The sequence below is a fragment of the Lepidochelys kempii genome, chromosome 4 (assembly GCF_965140285.1).
Source record: "Lepidochelys kempii isolate rLepKem1 chromosome 4, rLepKem1.hap1, whole genome shotgun sequence".
NCBI classification, from domain to species: domain Eukaryota; kingdom Metazoa; phylum Chordata; order Testudines; family Cheloniidae; genus Lepidochelys; species Lepidochelys kempii.
The window spans coordinates 68,618,174-68,635,932 of NC_136383.1; the positions used below are offsets into that span (position 1 = coordinate 68,618,174).

A 17,759-nucleotide genomic window follows, 5' to 3' on the forward strand; every position below is an offset into this window, starting at 1 on the left:
ATAATCTCAATTATAGCAGCCAGGAGGCACTCAAGCCCAGATCTTCAAAGATATTTAGTCTCCTTCCAATTGAAAACAATGGAAGTTAGGTGCCTAAATATCTTTACTGATTGGGTCCTCAGATACTTATAGTGATGAATGCCAATATGAAAACCTAAATAAGCTGATAATTTGCACAAGTGGAGCGGGCTTGATTAGAAACTCAAAAAAATGGTTCTGGTTTTTATTAGGTGAAAATGCATTTTAATTGCATGCCTTGCAGAAATGACAGTCCTGGGTGATACGATCCCAGCTTTTAGGTGAATGGCTCCCTCTTTGTTGTTGAATCTCTGATAAAAGGATCAAACATGCTGGGAAATATGTATTGTACATACCAACTTTCATCCTAGCTGATCTATGGGTAAGATTGATTTTTAATCAGTCTCTTGCCCTTTTCTTAAGATACTTTCCTGGGGGAAGTAGATTAACTTTGTTACCTTTGTTTCATTTTGAGGGTATCATCCCTTAGTCAAGACTCTGCATAGGCAGTCCTTCATTAGTCCAAGTGCATTTAATTAGCACTACTGGGAGGAATTTGGGGGTTGTCAAGGTCCCTTCCCCACTCTGAACTCTAGGGTACAGATGTGGGGACCCACATGAAAGACCCCCTAAGCTTATTCTTACCAGCTTGGGTTAAAAACTTCCCCAAGGTATTTTGCCTTGTCCTTGAAGAGTATGCTGCCATCACCAAGTGTCTTAAGCAAAGAACAGGGAAAGAGACCACTTGGAGACATCTTCCCCCAAAATATCCCCCCAAGCCCTACACCCCCTTTCCTAGTGAAGGCTTGATAAGAATCCTCACCAATTTGTACAGGTGAACACAGACCCAAACCCTTGGATCTTAAGAACAATGAAAAATCAATCAGGTTCTTAAAATAATAATTTTAATTAAAGAAAAAGAATCACCTCTGTAAGATCAGGATGGTAAATACCTTACAGGGTTATCAGATTCAAAACATAGAGAATCCCTCTAGGCAAAACCTTAAGTTACAAAAGACACAAAAACAGGAATATACATTCCATCCAGCACAGCTTATTTTACCAGCCATTAAACAAAAGAAAATCTAATGCATTTTCTAGCTAGATTACTTATAGATTACTTACTAACTTTACAGGAGTTGTAAGGCTGCATTCATGATCTGTTCCTGGCAAAAGCATCACACAGACAGACCAAACCCTTTGTTCCCCCCACCCCTCCAGATTTGAAAGAATCTTGTCCCCTCATTGGCCATTTTGGGTCAGGTGCCAGTGGGGTTACCTTAGCTTCTTAACCCTTTACAGGTGAAAGGGTTTTGCCTCAGGCCAGGAGGGATTTTGTAGCACTGTATACAGAAAGGTGGTTACCCTTCCCTTTATATTTATGACAGGGGTTTTAAAACCTTATAGTATGCATGACAAGACCAAACTAAAAACATTTGTTCTTTATGTGCAGCTGCAGCTTCAAAGCTTGGGATCCATGCTTACCATAATTCTGCATTTTAAAGTAATTGAAAATACTTTACATGGATGGGAATTTGCTATGTGCCAGAAGCCAGAACAGACTTTTGTAAGGCTTTGGTTATAAAAGGAGAATCAAATTAATGTTCATTTGGATTTCTGTGAAACTGAGCCACGCTGATGGCAAAAGCGAACACATCCTTGGGACTGTAACAACCACCAGCCTGTTGCCCTTGTTTACTCTGTCAGAACAGTGGGACGGAGGAGTGGAAAAAATCCCATCCAATGTGCACACTGTAATCAAAGCATGAAAAGTGTTGCTGGTTTGGCCTGCTTTCTAAATAAATGTTACAGTGAGTATTCAAAACAGGCTGGAATTGAGCCAAGGTTCCAAAATTCTCTGCTGTCACGTTTCTGCATGTGAAATAATTAAAAGTAAAATATGTGGAGCGTCTATGGGCAGTTTCCCTGTGCCCTCTCTGGCCAAAATAATTCAAATCTATATGCTTGAAGTTATGCATCTAAATCCAGATCTGGGCCCCTTCATAAGAAGGGCGGGGGGAGGTGGGGTGGCGGTGCTGAGCTCCTTTGAAGCTCCCTTTGAAGTCCATGGAAATTTCGGCCTGATTTTGAAAGACAGCATAACATTTTCAGCCACAGTTTTGTGCTGACAGTTATTTGCACCTATATTTTAATTCTGCCTTTTCTTATTGTGTCCTACAGTCTTAATCCTCCCATTGTGCACTGAAGATTATATTAGACAAAAAATTCACATTCAAATGCACAAATAAATTAGCAGCATTTTGTCTATTGTTCCCTAGAATAGGCTAAACATAATCATGTGAGCAGCCAGGAACAAGAAGAAAAGTCTCAGGACACAGTGTGTCCAGATAAGTACATAGAGATGGTGAACCCACTGCAAAAGCCAGTGAATAGATGGTTTGAGTGACAACCAAAACAGTAGAATGGTAATCACTTGAGGTGGTGGTCTGAACGGATTACAACAACCATGGAGGGAGCTGATGTTGCTCATTACAGGGGCCATGCCCTGGAGGGTAAATTGTAAATCCAATGGTGAATGAGATGAGTGGGCACCAGTGGCCACTGGCAGAGCTCCACTGGGGAAGGAGCAGTGATTTGTGGCAATGGCATACATAATCCCTGATGGGGCCAATGCTTTGTCTCCTGAATCTCTCCCATTCCCTAAGGGCCCACTTTCCAGGTCCCTGCAGTGTTGTTTCTCTTCTCTCTTTGCTACATAAGAGCAAGACCACCTTTCTGACCATACACACCCAATGTCCTTCTATTTATCTCCATTTGCTTGTAGCCATATTGAAGCTCATGTCAAAAAATGTATGTAACTTTTTTTTGGTATACGTAAGTGTGATTTAAGAGAGGGGGATAGAATCATAGAAGATTAGGGTTGGAAGAGACCTCAGGAGTCATCTAGTCCAACCCCCTGCTCAAAGCAAGACCAACACCAACTAAATCATCCCAGCCAAGGCTTTTTCAAGCCAGGACTTAAAAACCTCCAAGGATGGAGATTCCACCACCTCCTAGGTAACCCATTCCAGTGCTTCACCACTGTCCTAGTAAAATAGTGTTTCCTAATATCCAAACTAGACCTCCCCCACTGCAACTTGAGACTATTGCTCCTTGTTCTGTCATCTGGTACCACTGAGAACAGCTGAGCTCCATCCTCTTTGGAATAGGAATAGATCATCTCCATGGGGGGTCACAGCTCTCCTATCTCCTCTCTCCAGCCCCAGTCCAAAACAGTCCAGAGTTGTTATAAGGCATATCTATTTGCTAAGGTTTTTGAGGGCTGCTAGCTGTACACATTTTTTATAGTTATATATCAAAGGCAGGTTGCCTGAAGTAGCTACCTCATTGTTTGAGTCATGTTTTGTAAATCTACGTAAATTTTGTTGATAAACATATTGTTACCCCCTTTGACCCAAGCAAGTGGCCAAAGCTCGGGGCCCTGGAGTTTGTTTCTGTTAGGAGGAGAAATTGATGAGTGAGACAGGTATCTGTGATGCAATTCTGTTTGTTTACAACGAATGTACAGAGGCCTGTTTCTATGAACACTGGAGGAATCAAATAGGAGATAGCTTCTTTGCTCACAGTTCCAACCTCCTTTCAATCAGCCTTGGCCCAAAAGCTCTCTGTATGATTTTTCTCAGGGCTGTGCTCTGAGTGCTTGTCACTGGCTTTCTGCTCCTTCTCTGTAGCCTGGTCCAATCTTAACAGTTAGATCGACATAGCGACAGTGCTCAGGGGTGTGAAAAATCCACATCCCTCAGCACCACAGCTATGTCAACCTACTCAATCTAGCTACCATTGCTCATGGAGGTAGAGTTCCTATAGCTTTGAAAAAACCCTTTCTGTCACTATAGGAAGTATAAAGAAAAGGAGTACTTGTGGCACCTTAGAGACTAACAAATTTATTTGAGCATAAGCTTTCGTGACCTACAGCTCACTTCAGCTGTAGCTCACGAAAGCTTATGCTCAGATAAATTTGTTAGCCTCTAAGGTGCCACAAGTCCTCCTTTTCTTTTTGCGGATACAGACTAACACGGCTGCTACTCTGAAGCCTATAGGAAGTATCCACACTATGGCACTACAGTGCCATAGCTGTTGTGCCTGTAGTATACACAGGGCCTGTGTCTGTTTCTGTGGTGTTTTTCTTTCTGCTTCTCTCTCTCACTCACACACACACACTCTCTCTCTCACTCACACACACATTCTCTCTCTCTCTCTCTCTGACATGCACACCTCTACTTCTTCCATGCTAGTTCCCCATGTGCTGTGCAAAACTGAAATAGTACTGGCACAGGGGCAGCATAACACCCCGCTTTTTGTGTAACTTTCTTGGGCTTATTGTAGGTTATTCCTTTTTGGACATCTGTGTGCCAGGTAGTGCGTGGGATGATTGGGACCTAGATGTATTTTGCTAAGCTGCTTCTTGAATTTAGTGATTAAAATATGAAATTGTAGCATGTGATATGAAAGCGTGGTTTCTTAATGTATTGCTGTATATTAGTCACTTGTGATTCGCTTCTCAAAATAGCCTATATGTCACCAGTTGATATGGAAAATGTTATCTTTTTTTAACAGTAACCTATCCATTTCCCCACTATTAATTTACTTTCAGTAACAGAATATAAAATGTTTCAAGCAGAACGAGTCCAATTATAGTCTTCCGCATCAATTCACTTGTTTCCTTATTGGTTTCTGACAGTTCATTTCTACCATATCAGCTTAATAAACACTAAAATTATAGTACAAGGTTATATATAAGGAATTACCTCCTTTCCCTATCCTGGAAACATGACTGAGATTGATAGAAATATTTTCAGGTAACCACCCAATACGTGGTATCTCCATTTTATTACTAATTTTAAAAGATCCAGCACCAGCAGTTGACTAGTTAGTTATGTGTTGACAGGAAGATGGACTGAGATGCTCTAACCTAATTGGAATCTTTTTACATCTTTATCATCTATGAATCTTAAATTCTAAATAATTTTAAATGTTCCTAGCAACAGCACAAACTAGGAGAGCATGATTTTTTCTATCATCCCATTAAAATTTTCACAATAAGAGAAAAGTTTCACTTTTAAATAAAAATGGGTCCGGACCAAAACCCCAGGTCTAAACACCCAGAAGTGTGTGGATGTTTGGAATCTGACCTGGATCCAGTTACGTATATTGCAATGCATCTCTCTTTACAATGGGCTATACCAAAATCAGAGATCTGACAACCCTCAAACACTGGGGTGTTGAAAATCCAGCACTGAGCCAGTATCGAAGGTTACAGTGGCATTATGCAACTTCTTCAGGCTGTAGATGGGAACCCCGATGTGCTACTGTTTTAAAAATGCAGAGACCTGACAGAAGTGGTCAGTTCCACACTGCTTGAACTGAATAAGTATATCCTTGTCTACACTAGAAAATTTAACCATTATTTTCAGTAGTGAATCCCTTGTACAAGTACTGAAAATGGTTTTGATGCTAGTGCAGACTAGACAAATCCATTTTCAATCACTCCAGATAGTGGGACTGAGACTTTCTGAAAGTGTGAGTGTACTTTCTGCAACGGATGGAGAACAGCTTTTTTCTTTGTATACCAGCATTTAAACAGTTGTTTTCCTGTCATGAGGCCACACCGTTGAAAAGTGCTTTCAGTGCTGGTTCAGTTTCCCAGTGTAAAGCAGGCTCTGGGACTGACTAGTCTTTCAGAAACAGTATTGCCATGTCATTTTCCAGCTGTGCTAGGAAGAGAAAACTTTGTTACACACTATGTATTCACAAACAGTAACATGGGTTAATTATAGTGCTGAGGCTACACCACTCTAGTTAAGATTGCATCACAACTTCTCCTTAAATGTTGACCTTTCTAAGGGGTCTATACTGCAAATAGACATCCGGGGCTGGCCTCTGCCAGCTGACTTGGGCTCACAATGAGGGGCTCTTTAATTGTGGTGTAGACGTTCAGGCTTATGGTGCCACCTGAGCTCTGGGACTTTCCCACCTTACAGGGTCCTAGAGCCTGGGCTCCAGCCAAAGTGCACACATTTAAACTGCAGCTAAAAAGACCCTTCGCTTGAGCTCTGCAAGCTTGAGTCAGTTGGCATGGGCAAGCCATGGGCTTTTAATTGCAGTCTAGACATACCCTAAGTCCTCTAAAATCAGCATGCTTCGTCAGATTCCTTTGATATTTGGTGTGCCTCAGGAGAGTATGGGATATGGTTAGTGATCCTAATTTGGAATCATATGAGTTAGGGGTTAAAGGAGGGTTGGGTAAACCATGGCCTGTGGGCCGGAGCTGTTGTAAGCCGACCCACGAGCTCCTGCTCTGGTGCTCCAGCCAGGGTTCTGGGTCGGGGGCCACACCATGCAGCTCCCGGAAGCCACAGCATGGCCCTGCTCTGAGGGTTGGGGGCTGTTCCTCATGTAGGAGCCGGAGAAGGACATGCCACTGCTTCCGGGAGCCACTTGAGGTAAGCGCTGCTCGGAGCCTGCGCCCCTGAGCCTCTCCACACGCCCCAGCCCTGGTTCCCCTTCCGCTCTCCAAACATCTCAATCCCAGCAGGGAGCATCCTCCTGCATCCCAAACCTCTCATCCCTAGACACGTTCCAGAGCCCACTCCCCCAACCAGAGCCCTCACCCTTTCCCGCACCCCAACCCCAATTTTGTGAGCATTCATTGCCCACCATACGATTTCTGTTCCCTGATGTGGCCCGCAGGCCAAAAAGTTTGCCCACGCCTGGGTTAAAGAGACGTAAGATCCTCCAAAACATTTTCCAAACAGTTTCTAAATTTCTTCTTTTTTGCAGGGCAAGGGGTCAAACTATTGATGTAGTATGGGTCAAAATGGGCTCAATCTGTCAAGTTTTACCCAAGGCAGTGCATGGCACCCACTAAATCTTTGGGCAGTTAAACTGAGCATGGTCTTTAAGGACATGGTCACTTCTTTGCTTGCGCAGATGTGGCGTCTGGAAGGATTACAGTGCACATGCACCAGTAAAGAAAAAAAACATGAGAGCATTTCTATGCAGCTATTTTATAGTGCCTGGGTAGTTTGAGGGAACATGCTAATGCTATTGTCCCCATGAACACCGCACCGTTGACGTATGTAGTTCAAATTTTGTATGCCTGTATAATAATGATGTAATAACTCATGTTGCTTGCTACATGAGTTCTCTGTTGTAACGTGTTTTTAATTTATGGGGAGGATTACTGTGAAGACAGGAGAATAGTCAGCAGTCTAACCAAAATTTTTGTAATGGAGAGGAGCTAGATGACTTCTGAGGGGAGGTAGGGACCGGGAAAGGGAGAGGGGTTGCAGCTGCGGAAGGGGTGGGAAATGGAAACCGGTGGTAGGCAAGCCTTGGATTGGTTGTTTTTGAGAAAATCTGTACTTTACTAGCCTCTGCTTGCAGTGTGTGTGTGTGGGGGGGGCTAAATTGTAGGGGGGAACACAGTGAATGGGTCAGAGGCATAGCTTGGGGGGACCACTTAAGCCAGGCTGATGGTGTCCAGACTATGGGAGGCAGCGCTGGCTGTTTCGGTATGCAAATTGTGGGACATGATATGAACAACTGCCTAAATGACTACTAACTTCTACCAATAACATATCTTTTCGTAGGCAATTCAGTGGCAAAACTCTACATTAACACAAAATTAAAGTTGCTTGGTCGTATGTCACCACCTTGCAGAATGCTCAGTTAAGCAAAACTCAGACTTTTGAAAACCATGCAACTTCAACTCTGCCCTCTTTTAGCAATGCCCCAAAAGGTCCTGTTAAATACATATCTTTACTCTGCCAACCCTACAGGTGCTGAAATGTACAAGCTCTTCATCTCGTTTTACCACCCATTTTCTCTGACCCAGAGGAGTGACCTGGGAAAAAGTTAGAGATCAAAGACAAAACGAGGCTGGGGGCTGTAAGCTGAGAAACTGCTCCTTCTTTTGGTTTCTCCTGCATTTGGAGAAGCAGAACTTGGTACCTTCTTTGTAAATAAACAAGATTGCATCAAAAAAATACCAGACTCCATCAATTTCTACTTCCAACTGGAATGTTCCCAGGGCCCTAAAATTTGACCACCCATTCATATCAAAAAGGGGCAACAGTATGTACAATGCACACCCCACTTTCCCTGTCATTCTTGCTGAACTAGTCATGCCTTCTTTACAGGCGCTGTTATCATATTTGTTGTAGTGTCATTGCTAACTTTGCTTGCTATTTTTTGTGTGTATTATGTTGGCACCCACTTCAGCACCATTTCAACTCCTATTTGAACTAATGCTTGAGAAAAAAATCAAAAAGAAACATTTTAAACTTTTGCCATAGAACGGACCCTCAGATCACAACAAAGTGAGTTAGAAGAAGAATTGTATGACTTCAGCTGAGCGTCTGCATTATTACTGATAACTGTGGTAACAACTGTGGTAACAACACAAAGAATATAGTTTAAAAAAAAATAGAATATCAGGTTCACAGCTTGAATTTCATGAGTTTGGACAGGGTAAGGTGAGATCCTGACCCTACTGAAGTCAATGTCAAAAACTCAGTGACTTCAGTAAGGGCAGGATTTTACCCAGGTATTTTTAAATGTTAATGGTTTAATAAAAAACATTACTTTCTTGTATTATGTTGTAGGGGATTTCCAAAGAAAACAGGCAGAACTGCTAGGATAGCATCTGATGAAGAGATTCAAGGGACAAAAGATGCTGTCATACAAGACCTGGAAAGAAAACTTCGTTTCAAGGAAGAACTTTTGAACAATGGCCAGCCGGTATTTAAACATAACATGTAATGGGGGGATTGGGCATAGTTTCTCAGATAATTTATTATTTGTATTACAATAGTGCCCAGAGGCTCCCTCGGGATTAGGGCCATTGCGCTAGGCACAGTCCCTGCCTCAAAAAGTTTACAGTCTAATCTTAAAACGAGACAAAACAAGTGTGTGTAACAAACAATTGGAAGAAATGCTGTTATGAAGCATGTGGATACAGATTAGCCATGTGCACATCTAAAAGGTTTTGAGCCAAACATTTTTCTATGCATTGTCAGACATAAATAAAAAAGTTTCTAATTTACTTTTGAGAAAGTTCACCAGTTGTTCAGAAACACCAACTCTCTCAAACCTTGTGTGAATTTTTCAGTTAAGGGATTGTTTTAAGTGTCTTTGAAACCATAGTAGTCCAAGAATCAGCTGTTGACATCTTTCTTGTGATCTGTTTTAAATGATGAACGTTATTTAAATGCTGTAGATTATCTTCCCCATTTTGTAAATGAGGGGCAAAATTTTCAAAAGCGTCTAAGTGATATAGAAATAATTGAAATCTCATTGATAATCAAAGGATTTTAGGTTTCTTGGGGTATGTCTACATTGGAAAAAAAAAGACGTATGGCAGCGAGTCTCAGAGCCTGTTCAATTCAGGTTATGGTGCTAAAAACAGCAGTGTAGATGTTCTCACTTGGGCTGGAGCCTGGGCTCTGAGACATTCCCCTCTGTCTTCCCCCCCGTACACACACACACACATACACACTGGGTTTCAGAGCCCACGCTCTAGCCCAAGGCTGAACACCTACACTGCTATTTTAGCCTGGTAGTGCAAGCCTTATGAGCCCAAATTAGTTGACCCAGACTCTGAGACTCACTGTTGTGGGTCTATTTTTGCTATGTAGATATACCTTTAGTGCCTAAGTCACTTTTGAAAATTGGACTTAGGCTTCTAAATCACTAAAGAGCTTTTGAATATTTGCCATAGATAAATAAGAAGCAGAGAAGCTAAGTGACTCATCAGAAGTCTGCAGCAGGATTAGAACACAGGACTCTTGAATCCCAGTCTTGTGCTTTGGCTGCAAAACCATCCATTTTAAAATAAACTCAGTTTCTTAAAGCTGAAAGAATTACAGAAATCTAATTTCTGCTCCACCTTCGAGTCAGTTTCACTTTCATAGACTGTCACAATGCTGCAATACTTGATCTGCAAGAAAATGTTTAAATACATGGGAATATTTTTGTTGCAATTTAGAAGGAAAAAAATTAATGGCAATTTCTATTAATGTTAAATAGAAACCTTTTTTCTATTTGTGAAACCTTTTTTTTACTAAAACATAAATTTTAGGTCTAATCTATATTATAGTGACAGGTTTCAGAGTAGCAGCTGTGTTAGTCTGTATTCACAAAAAGAAAAGGAGTACTTGTGGCACCTTAGACTAACAAATTTATTTGAGCATAAGCTTTCGTGAGCTACAGCTGAATGCATCCGATGAAGTGAGCTGTAGCTCACAAAAGCTTATGCTCAAATAAATTTGTTAGTCTCTAAGGTGCCACAAGTACTCCTTTTCTATATTCCAACCTGAAGCAAATACTCACCAGCAACCACACACCATACAACAGAACCACTAACCCAGGAACCTATCCTTGCAACAAAGCCCGTTGCCAACTGTGTCCACATATCTATTCAGGGGACACCATCATAGGACCTAATCACATCAGCCACACTTATCAGAGGCTCATTCACCTGCACATCTACTAATGTGATATATGCCATCATGTGCCAGCAATGCCCCTCTGCCATGTACATTGGTCAAACTGGACAGTCTCTACGTAAAGGCATAAATGGACACAAATCAGATGTCAAGAATTATAACATTCAAAAACCAGTCGGAGAACACTTCAGTCTCTCTGGTCACTCAATTACAGACCTAAAAGTCGCAATATTAGAACAAAAAGACTTCAAAAACAGACTCCAACGAGAGACTGCTGAATTGGAATTAATTTGCAAACTGGATACAATTAACTTAGGCTTGAATAGAGACTGGGAGTGGATGGGTCATTACACAAAGTAAAACTATTTCCCTATGTTTATTCCCCCCTCCCCGCCACCCCACTGTTCCTCAGACGTTCTTGTCAACTGCTGGAAATGGCCCACCTTGATTATCACTACAAAAGGTTTCGTCCCCCTCCCCCACCCGCTCTCCTGCTGGTATTAGCTCATCTTAAGTGATCACTCTCCTTACAGTGTGTATGATAACACCCATTGTTTCATGTTCTCTGTGTATATAAATCTCCCCACTGTATTTTCCACTGAATGCATCTGATGAAGTAAGCTGTAGCTCACGAAAGCTTATGCTCAAATAAATTTGTTAGTCTCTAAGGTGCCACAAGTACTCCTTTTTTTTTGTGAATACAGACTAACACAGCTGCTACTCTGAAACCTATATTACAGTGTCTCTTATAAACTGTTCCCTTATTCTGCAGAAGGGTAAAAAGAAAGAGGAAATCACAATCTCTCAGGAAGATAATATTTTATATAAAGTTGTCCTCTCTTTCACTGACAAATGGAGAAACAGAAAGAGACACTCTCCTTGGTATTCTCAATTGAACTTTATGTGGTTCTGATGTAGAAACTTACGGGCAATAGAGGGAAGTAGAAGCATTCAACTACTGGGCAGATAGGAATGTGTACTGATAAACAGTAGCAAAAAAGTTTCATTTTAATCCCATTGCTATTCTCTTTGATAACTGTATGTAAACCTAAATTAAAGAGGCTTCACCTACTTTCAGAAATGGCCTACGATAAAGCTACTTTTAATCCTTATACTATATCTGTTTTATAAGTGCTTTTCTTACTTAGAATCCAAAACAACCAGCAAACATCCATTTCTAACCACTTTGTGTTCTGTATGGAGGGGGAATGAAGCTGGTATTTTGTGGGTGGTGGATGTGATTGTGATAATGTTGCAAAGGTCAAATCATGGCTCTAGGAGGCAAGAGTCTGAAAGGTGTTTACTAATGATTTCCTACCTTTTTTATTATTTTGTTGGCAGTATACACACTCTGCACTACCCAACTACTTTAGTTAAAAAATATTTTTGTTTATGGGGAATAATATTAGAGCTACTGAGGCTTAAGTGAGAATTTTAAGAATATTTATTTAGAAACCATGATGCTTGTGGCACTTCTTACATTTTCATATTGTTCTCAATTATGAAGAACGTTTGTGTGAAATGGGTTCTTTGTTTCTTCATAATAGTATCTGCTGTTCCTGCTTGTTTCTCCTCCGAGGTAATAATTGTGTTTGGGAGTGTAATTGTTTTCTGTGGAAATTATGTTGATGCCACAAATAGAGGAGATGGATTTTTAATAAAGATCCTGTTTTCATTTGAGCAATACAGAAAATATGACACAGAAGCTAACTTATTTCTAAACTGAATGATTCTCAGATTTTCCCATGGGAACATTAGTTGCTCTCTAAGTTACCTGCCGTGAAGTTTTTAAAAGAGAAAAAATAACTTTCTTTTACTTCCCCTTCCCCTTCTCCACTTTCCTTTCCTCCCACCCCCCTTTTTTGTTTTATTTTGGTTCAGAGGTTAACATATGAGGAGAAGATGGCACGTCGACTACTGGGTGCTGACAATGCTGCAACTGTCTTTAATATACAGGAACCAGATGAAGAGCCCACTACACAGGTGCTACATAACTCTGCACTTGCACAGTAAAATAATCATTTCCTTTCCATTGTTCTTTTCAGACAACATTCTACTAGAGAGGTCCATATGGTAGGATAGATACACACAAGACAGGACGGATTTGACTACAGAAGTTGTGATTTATACACAAAAGCAATCAAGCAGAGAATACCATGCTTCTTGCTCAGTTTTTCCACACTGAATAAGATGAAAGCGTTCTCAAATGTCTGCTTCCCACTTTGAGCTTCATTTCTTTTTATTCTATCCTATCCTAACCCTTCAGTTTCTCAAGGCAAAAATACATCCTCTGTTATCCTGAGACTAACTTGTCTTGTATGCCTGTAATCTGTACTGTTGTGTGCAAACCAAAATCAGAAGTGTAGCAGAAAGTCTGTTTAAAAAGCCGAGTAAACAAATTTTCCATTTTTGCTCTGATGCCAGTGTTGCTGTTCAGCCATTCATTTGCTTATGTTACCACATGCAGTACTTTCTTCTGAAAGAACTCCCAGAAACTGTAGTGGATTCCTCTTGATTTTCTTACTGCTAGCCTTCATTTTCTTTCTGCCCTTACAGGAAGCTTGCTCTCTTGATGCTTCTATAATGAATCCTGTGGATAATCAAAAGGTTTTCATCTTTCTTCTTTCTTGCTTTTTTGTCTATTGACTTTTTGTCTCCTGTACCTTTCACCTTTACCCTTTTCCTTTAATAACACTGCAGTGGCCAAACATTAATAACTTATTTCTGGGGTGCACTTACACACATGGTGTTTAATTTAATTTAATATTTAGTAAGCAACTGCAGACAGATTAACTTTAACAACACTACCATGATAGCTCTCTGTACAAATATCTTTCCCCAGTAATTCTGAGATCCATTGACGCGAGATGCTTTGCATCCTGCATTGGCTCATCTAAGTAATGTAGAATATATACAACATGAATAATGAGATAATTGGATAAAATTTCATGGGGAAATTTGTAAAGAAATAGGCAAAATGTTTGTTATAACCAAAATTCAACTTTTCTCTCACTTTTTTCCTGCACAAAGTGATCATTATTTTCTGTAACCAAGTCAGAGGGTCGCGATGAGGGGCTTAATGTCATCAGCCAGATCAAATTAATTTGCAGAGGGAGAATCTGCGAAAGGAGACTTTACATGAGATACCAATATTAATAAGAAAAAGAGTGGTTAGAAATAATATAAAACCTACAAAAGGCTGTTCTATTTTCTGCAGTCTAAGAAAATCAATGATAAAGATTTCTGCTGCTCTCTAGTCTTCAGTTCACTTACCATAAAGCCTACCTCAGACATGTCTAGATGCAGAGTATCTTCTTATGGGTACAAATCAGTAGTAAATTTAAACAAATTGTGTATTTCACACTAAACATTCCTTGTTTGTTTGTTTGTTTATTTATTTATTTATTTATTTGTGTCACTGTTTTTTAAGCAAGGGCAATCTGTGGCAGCAATTGGGTTGGGGCTGGAGACGTGAGAAAAATATGACAGTTGTCGTCATATGCCAGTAATGTAGCTTTGTCACTGCTCAGGGAAAATGTAAACAAAATAATGGTATTTTTATTGTACTACTTGCAGTAAGGTTCTTCACAGACTCCAGCTGTGAACCATATGGTCTCATGGCCATCTGGAAACAAACCCCACCCTAAATCTGCCTACACCCTCCAGGAAAAATCAGTGTTTTTTTTTTTATGAACTGTTTAAGAATATATGATGATATGCTTTGTGTGTTTGGAAAAAAAAGAGAGAGGAAGGAAAGCAACCAATGGCTTTTTTTCTTACGAATTAAATCCTAGGACAATATGAAATGTATGCCTAGTACCAGATGTTTTCATTGTTTTATAAGAATCTCATTTTGGCACAAATTGTTATGTTTTTCTTCTACATGATACAATTTCCTTTTATATGTAAGATCCTAATCAATTGTCAAAGACTTAGGGAAAGAAATTCATTCGAATCACATCATATTATGTAGTAAATGACGACAGACAGTAACACGAACCTTCCTTGTCCGATAGGAATATAAAGTCTCCAGCTTTGAGCAGAGACTGATCAGTGAGATTGAATACCGCCTGGAGAGGTCTCCTGTGGAGGAATCGGATGATGAGGTGCAGCATGGAGACGAGCCCACTGATAACAGTGTGGCACCATATTTTGAGATGAAGCTGAAACATTACAAAATCTTTGAAGGAATGCCAGTCACATTTACATGCAGAGTGGCTGGAAATCCAAAGCCAAAGGTGAGAGAAAGAAGGAAATCTCTTCAGAAGTGTGGAAACTTCTGAATTATTGTATTGATTATCTCTGTAATAACAAGTGTTCCGTGTATTATAAATAGGGTGACCAGACAGCAAGTGTGAAAAATTGGGATGGGGGTGAGGGGTAATGGGAGCCTATTTAAGAAAAAGACCCAAAAATTGGGAGTCCCTATAAAATCGGGACATCTGGTCACCCTAATTATAAGAATAACACGTTTTCTGTCTGGGGGCAGGTCCTCAGGTGACATCTTCTTAGTGTATGTGCTTCAGGTGCCATGTGACCTTCATCACCAAATTTGGTCCACTGGTTGGATAATTAGCTTCCACAGCCTGGGTGCTGGGTACTGACGGAGAGTGCAACGTGAATGCTGATCCATGCCCCCCAATCAGATGGCAGAAATTGTCATAGCTCTATTGAAGCCAATGAACTTATGGTGATTTGCACCAGCTGAGGATCTGCATCTTGGGGTTTCTCTCTAAAGATGCACAGCTAACCATCTCCCAGTCACCTTAGCCATATATAATGGGTGTAAAATTTTCCAAATCACCCAAGTACCATTTTCAAACGTGACTTAGGAGCTTAATTGTCATTGAAAGTCAATGGGACTTAGGTCATTTTTGAAAATGGGACTTAGATTCCTATGTTACTTACAAAAAATGTCCCATATATTTCTGATACATTGTAATGGTGCTCCTCATGCTTCTGTAATTTTTATTTTTTAATGACAGAAGTTTGTTCATCTCAAAATCTTCTCAAAGGTCACCATACCTTCCAGTGAAGCCTTGTCAAAGGAAACTGTCATTGACGGGGCAAAGATTTCTTAGAGGAGTTTACTCCACAGCCCACATGCCAAGCATCACTGTTTTCTTTTAGATTTTTAAAGTTCAAAACATAACAATATAGCATCTCCTGGTGTGGTGCACAGCGCTCAGGATGGGTTTCCTTTGAGAAAATGTTAAATCTCTGTTGATACTAGGTAATTAGTGTGGAAGAAAATGTCCTGTTTAGTAGACTGTGCCTAGTAATTTTAATGATTAACCAGTAATCTACTGACCTATTTAGGTAACTGGAAAACAAAAGCAGCACTGGTTCCTTGTTGGCTTCATTCATAAAGCAAGTACCTTCATAATTGTCCTGCTGGGCAGGGAAAGATGGGAGGAAAGCAGTAATGTGTGGCAGGTTGTCACAGTGTCCCCTTATGGCTAGATACTGTTTTTTCATTTAGATTATTCCATTGAAGCCCAGCCTTCACAGCAGCGAAGGCCACATTGGTAAGTTGCCAGAAATGCAAGGGCGCTACATAATTTACATAATAAATGTATTTAGGATTTTAGTTTGAGGAAAATATACATTTTAAAAATGTGTTTATAGAATGCTGTTAGCATATAGTGTTACACAAAATTATAGAAAGACCAAATGTGTTTGGAGTGTTGCCAGGGCAAGACTAGTTGGGAAAACTGGCGCAGCTTCCCTGGAAGTTCAGCTTTATTGTTCAGCTGAAAGTTCAGCTTCTTGATGTTCAGCTTTATGTCTGAGCTTTATTTTTCAACAGTTTGACTCTGTTACGCAACGTTGTGGTCGCTTTGATCCCTTCAGAGTCCAAATAGAAGAAATATCTCTTGACAAACATAAGTACTTCCAAAGAGACTTTTACAAATAGCAGGCCTCTTTATATAACCTACGAAAGCTTTCCTGGCCTGCTGCTCCTGAAACCCTCTGTCTGATCTGTTCATTTTATCTAGAACACTCCTGTGTTTCCTACTTTTCACCTATTCTTACTGGTAGTCTGCTTCTCTAGAAAGAGATTGAAATGAGTAGCCACAGATTGTGTATCACAGACCTAATACCTTTTCATCTCTAATCGTTAATGTAATCCTAAAGAATGTATCTTGGTGGTGTTTAAGTGCAGTCCACACTGGATTTCCATGTTATAGTTAACTGTAGTCGTCGTCGTCATCATCATGGCAAATCCCAAAGGACCCGGCCTCCTTGCAGTAACCAGATAAACATAGTGACATAATTAAATGGATATAATTAAGTGTCGGATTCAACACCCTATTGAAAAATTTATTAGAAGGTTTTATCTCTGAGCTCTTGATTCAGGCTGTGAGACTATGGACTCAGGAAGATAGAGAATAAGCATACATTTTTCTTCACAACCATCATAGTTAAATATTAGGGTGTGATTTCCAAAAACACTTTGCTCCCATTGAAGTCATTTAAGCCAACATTGAGCATTGCTGAAATCTCACTTAATTAAAAAATAAAATAAAAGCTTAAATTCTTAGGAAACTGAGGGTATGTTACTGGATCTCAAGAACCAACTCAGCAGGCTGTGGATTACATACCCCAAGCTTCTTTTTCTAATTTTTATTTTTGTATTCTCTCTCTGAAACTCAAATTTAATTCCACCCCATGTACTTGATGCTGCTGCACTTTTTACTAATGTAGATTGACTTTAGAATGGCTGAATCATAAAAAGTATTATGGTTATTTATGTTGAAGAAAATAATCCCATAGCCTTTTCAGTCTGTGTACTATTTTCTCTTGTACTTTGTTTCAGCTTTGTCCCACATTTGGACTTGGGAGGCTGAGAGCAATGCTTAGAATTGGCCTTCCTCAATCTAATTTTTCTGGTCAATACTCGTGTATGTACAGAATGAGAAACACAGTGATGCAAACAAGTGGGCAGTATTGCACACAGAAGAGATCAAAGAGGGAGTTTTTAATTAACCACAGGTAGTATTTAAAAAATTCAGTTTCCTAAACTAAAATATACAAAGCTCAATGTGGTATTGGCTAGTCCATTAAGGAGCCAGGACTAACTTCAGGCCTGATCCAATTCTTATTGACTTTGATGGGTGCTGATTAAGATGGGAAGACAAGTCAGGACAGAAAAGTTTCCAACTACGTTAGGTCACTGTAGTTGGGTGTGTGATCTGATGGAGAAGTGTGCTTTCTGCCCAAGGCTTATGAATCAGTTTGGGTGGACCATAGTGAACTATGGTCAATCCC

The 17,759-nt window shown here is 40.1% G+C and overlaps 2 protein-coding genes across 5 annotated transcripts in view; one reads left to right on the top strand and one right to left on the bottom strand.

Moving 5' to 3' along the window:
• The window catches only part of PALLD (palladin, cytoskeletal associated protein), a 346,856-nt gene that overhangs the window by 296,848 nt on the left and 32,249 nt on the right, over window positions 1–17,759 (top strand). For 3 of the 4 annotated variants that reach the window (XM_073341572.1, XM_073341574.1, XM_073341573.1), the window contains 3 exons: window positions 8,646–8,781; window positions 12,369–12,470; window positions 14,504–14,725. In XM_073341572.1, the coding sequence (XP_073197673.1) occupies window positions 8,646–8,781; window positions 12,369–12,470; window positions 14,504–14,725 (460 nt within the window). Of the gene's footprint in view, window positions 1–8,645; window positions 8,782–12,368; window positions 12,471–13,043; window positions 13,095–14,503; window positions 14,726–17,759 lie in introns of all 4 variants that reach the window. The other variant, XM_073341571.1, reaches the window with a different exon arrangement.
• The window catches only part of CBR4 (carbonyl reductase 4), a 103,949-nt gene that overhangs the window by 16,990 nt on the left and 69,200 nt on the right, over window positions 1–17,759 (bottom strand). The gene's annotated exons all lie outside the window — the stretch shown is intronic.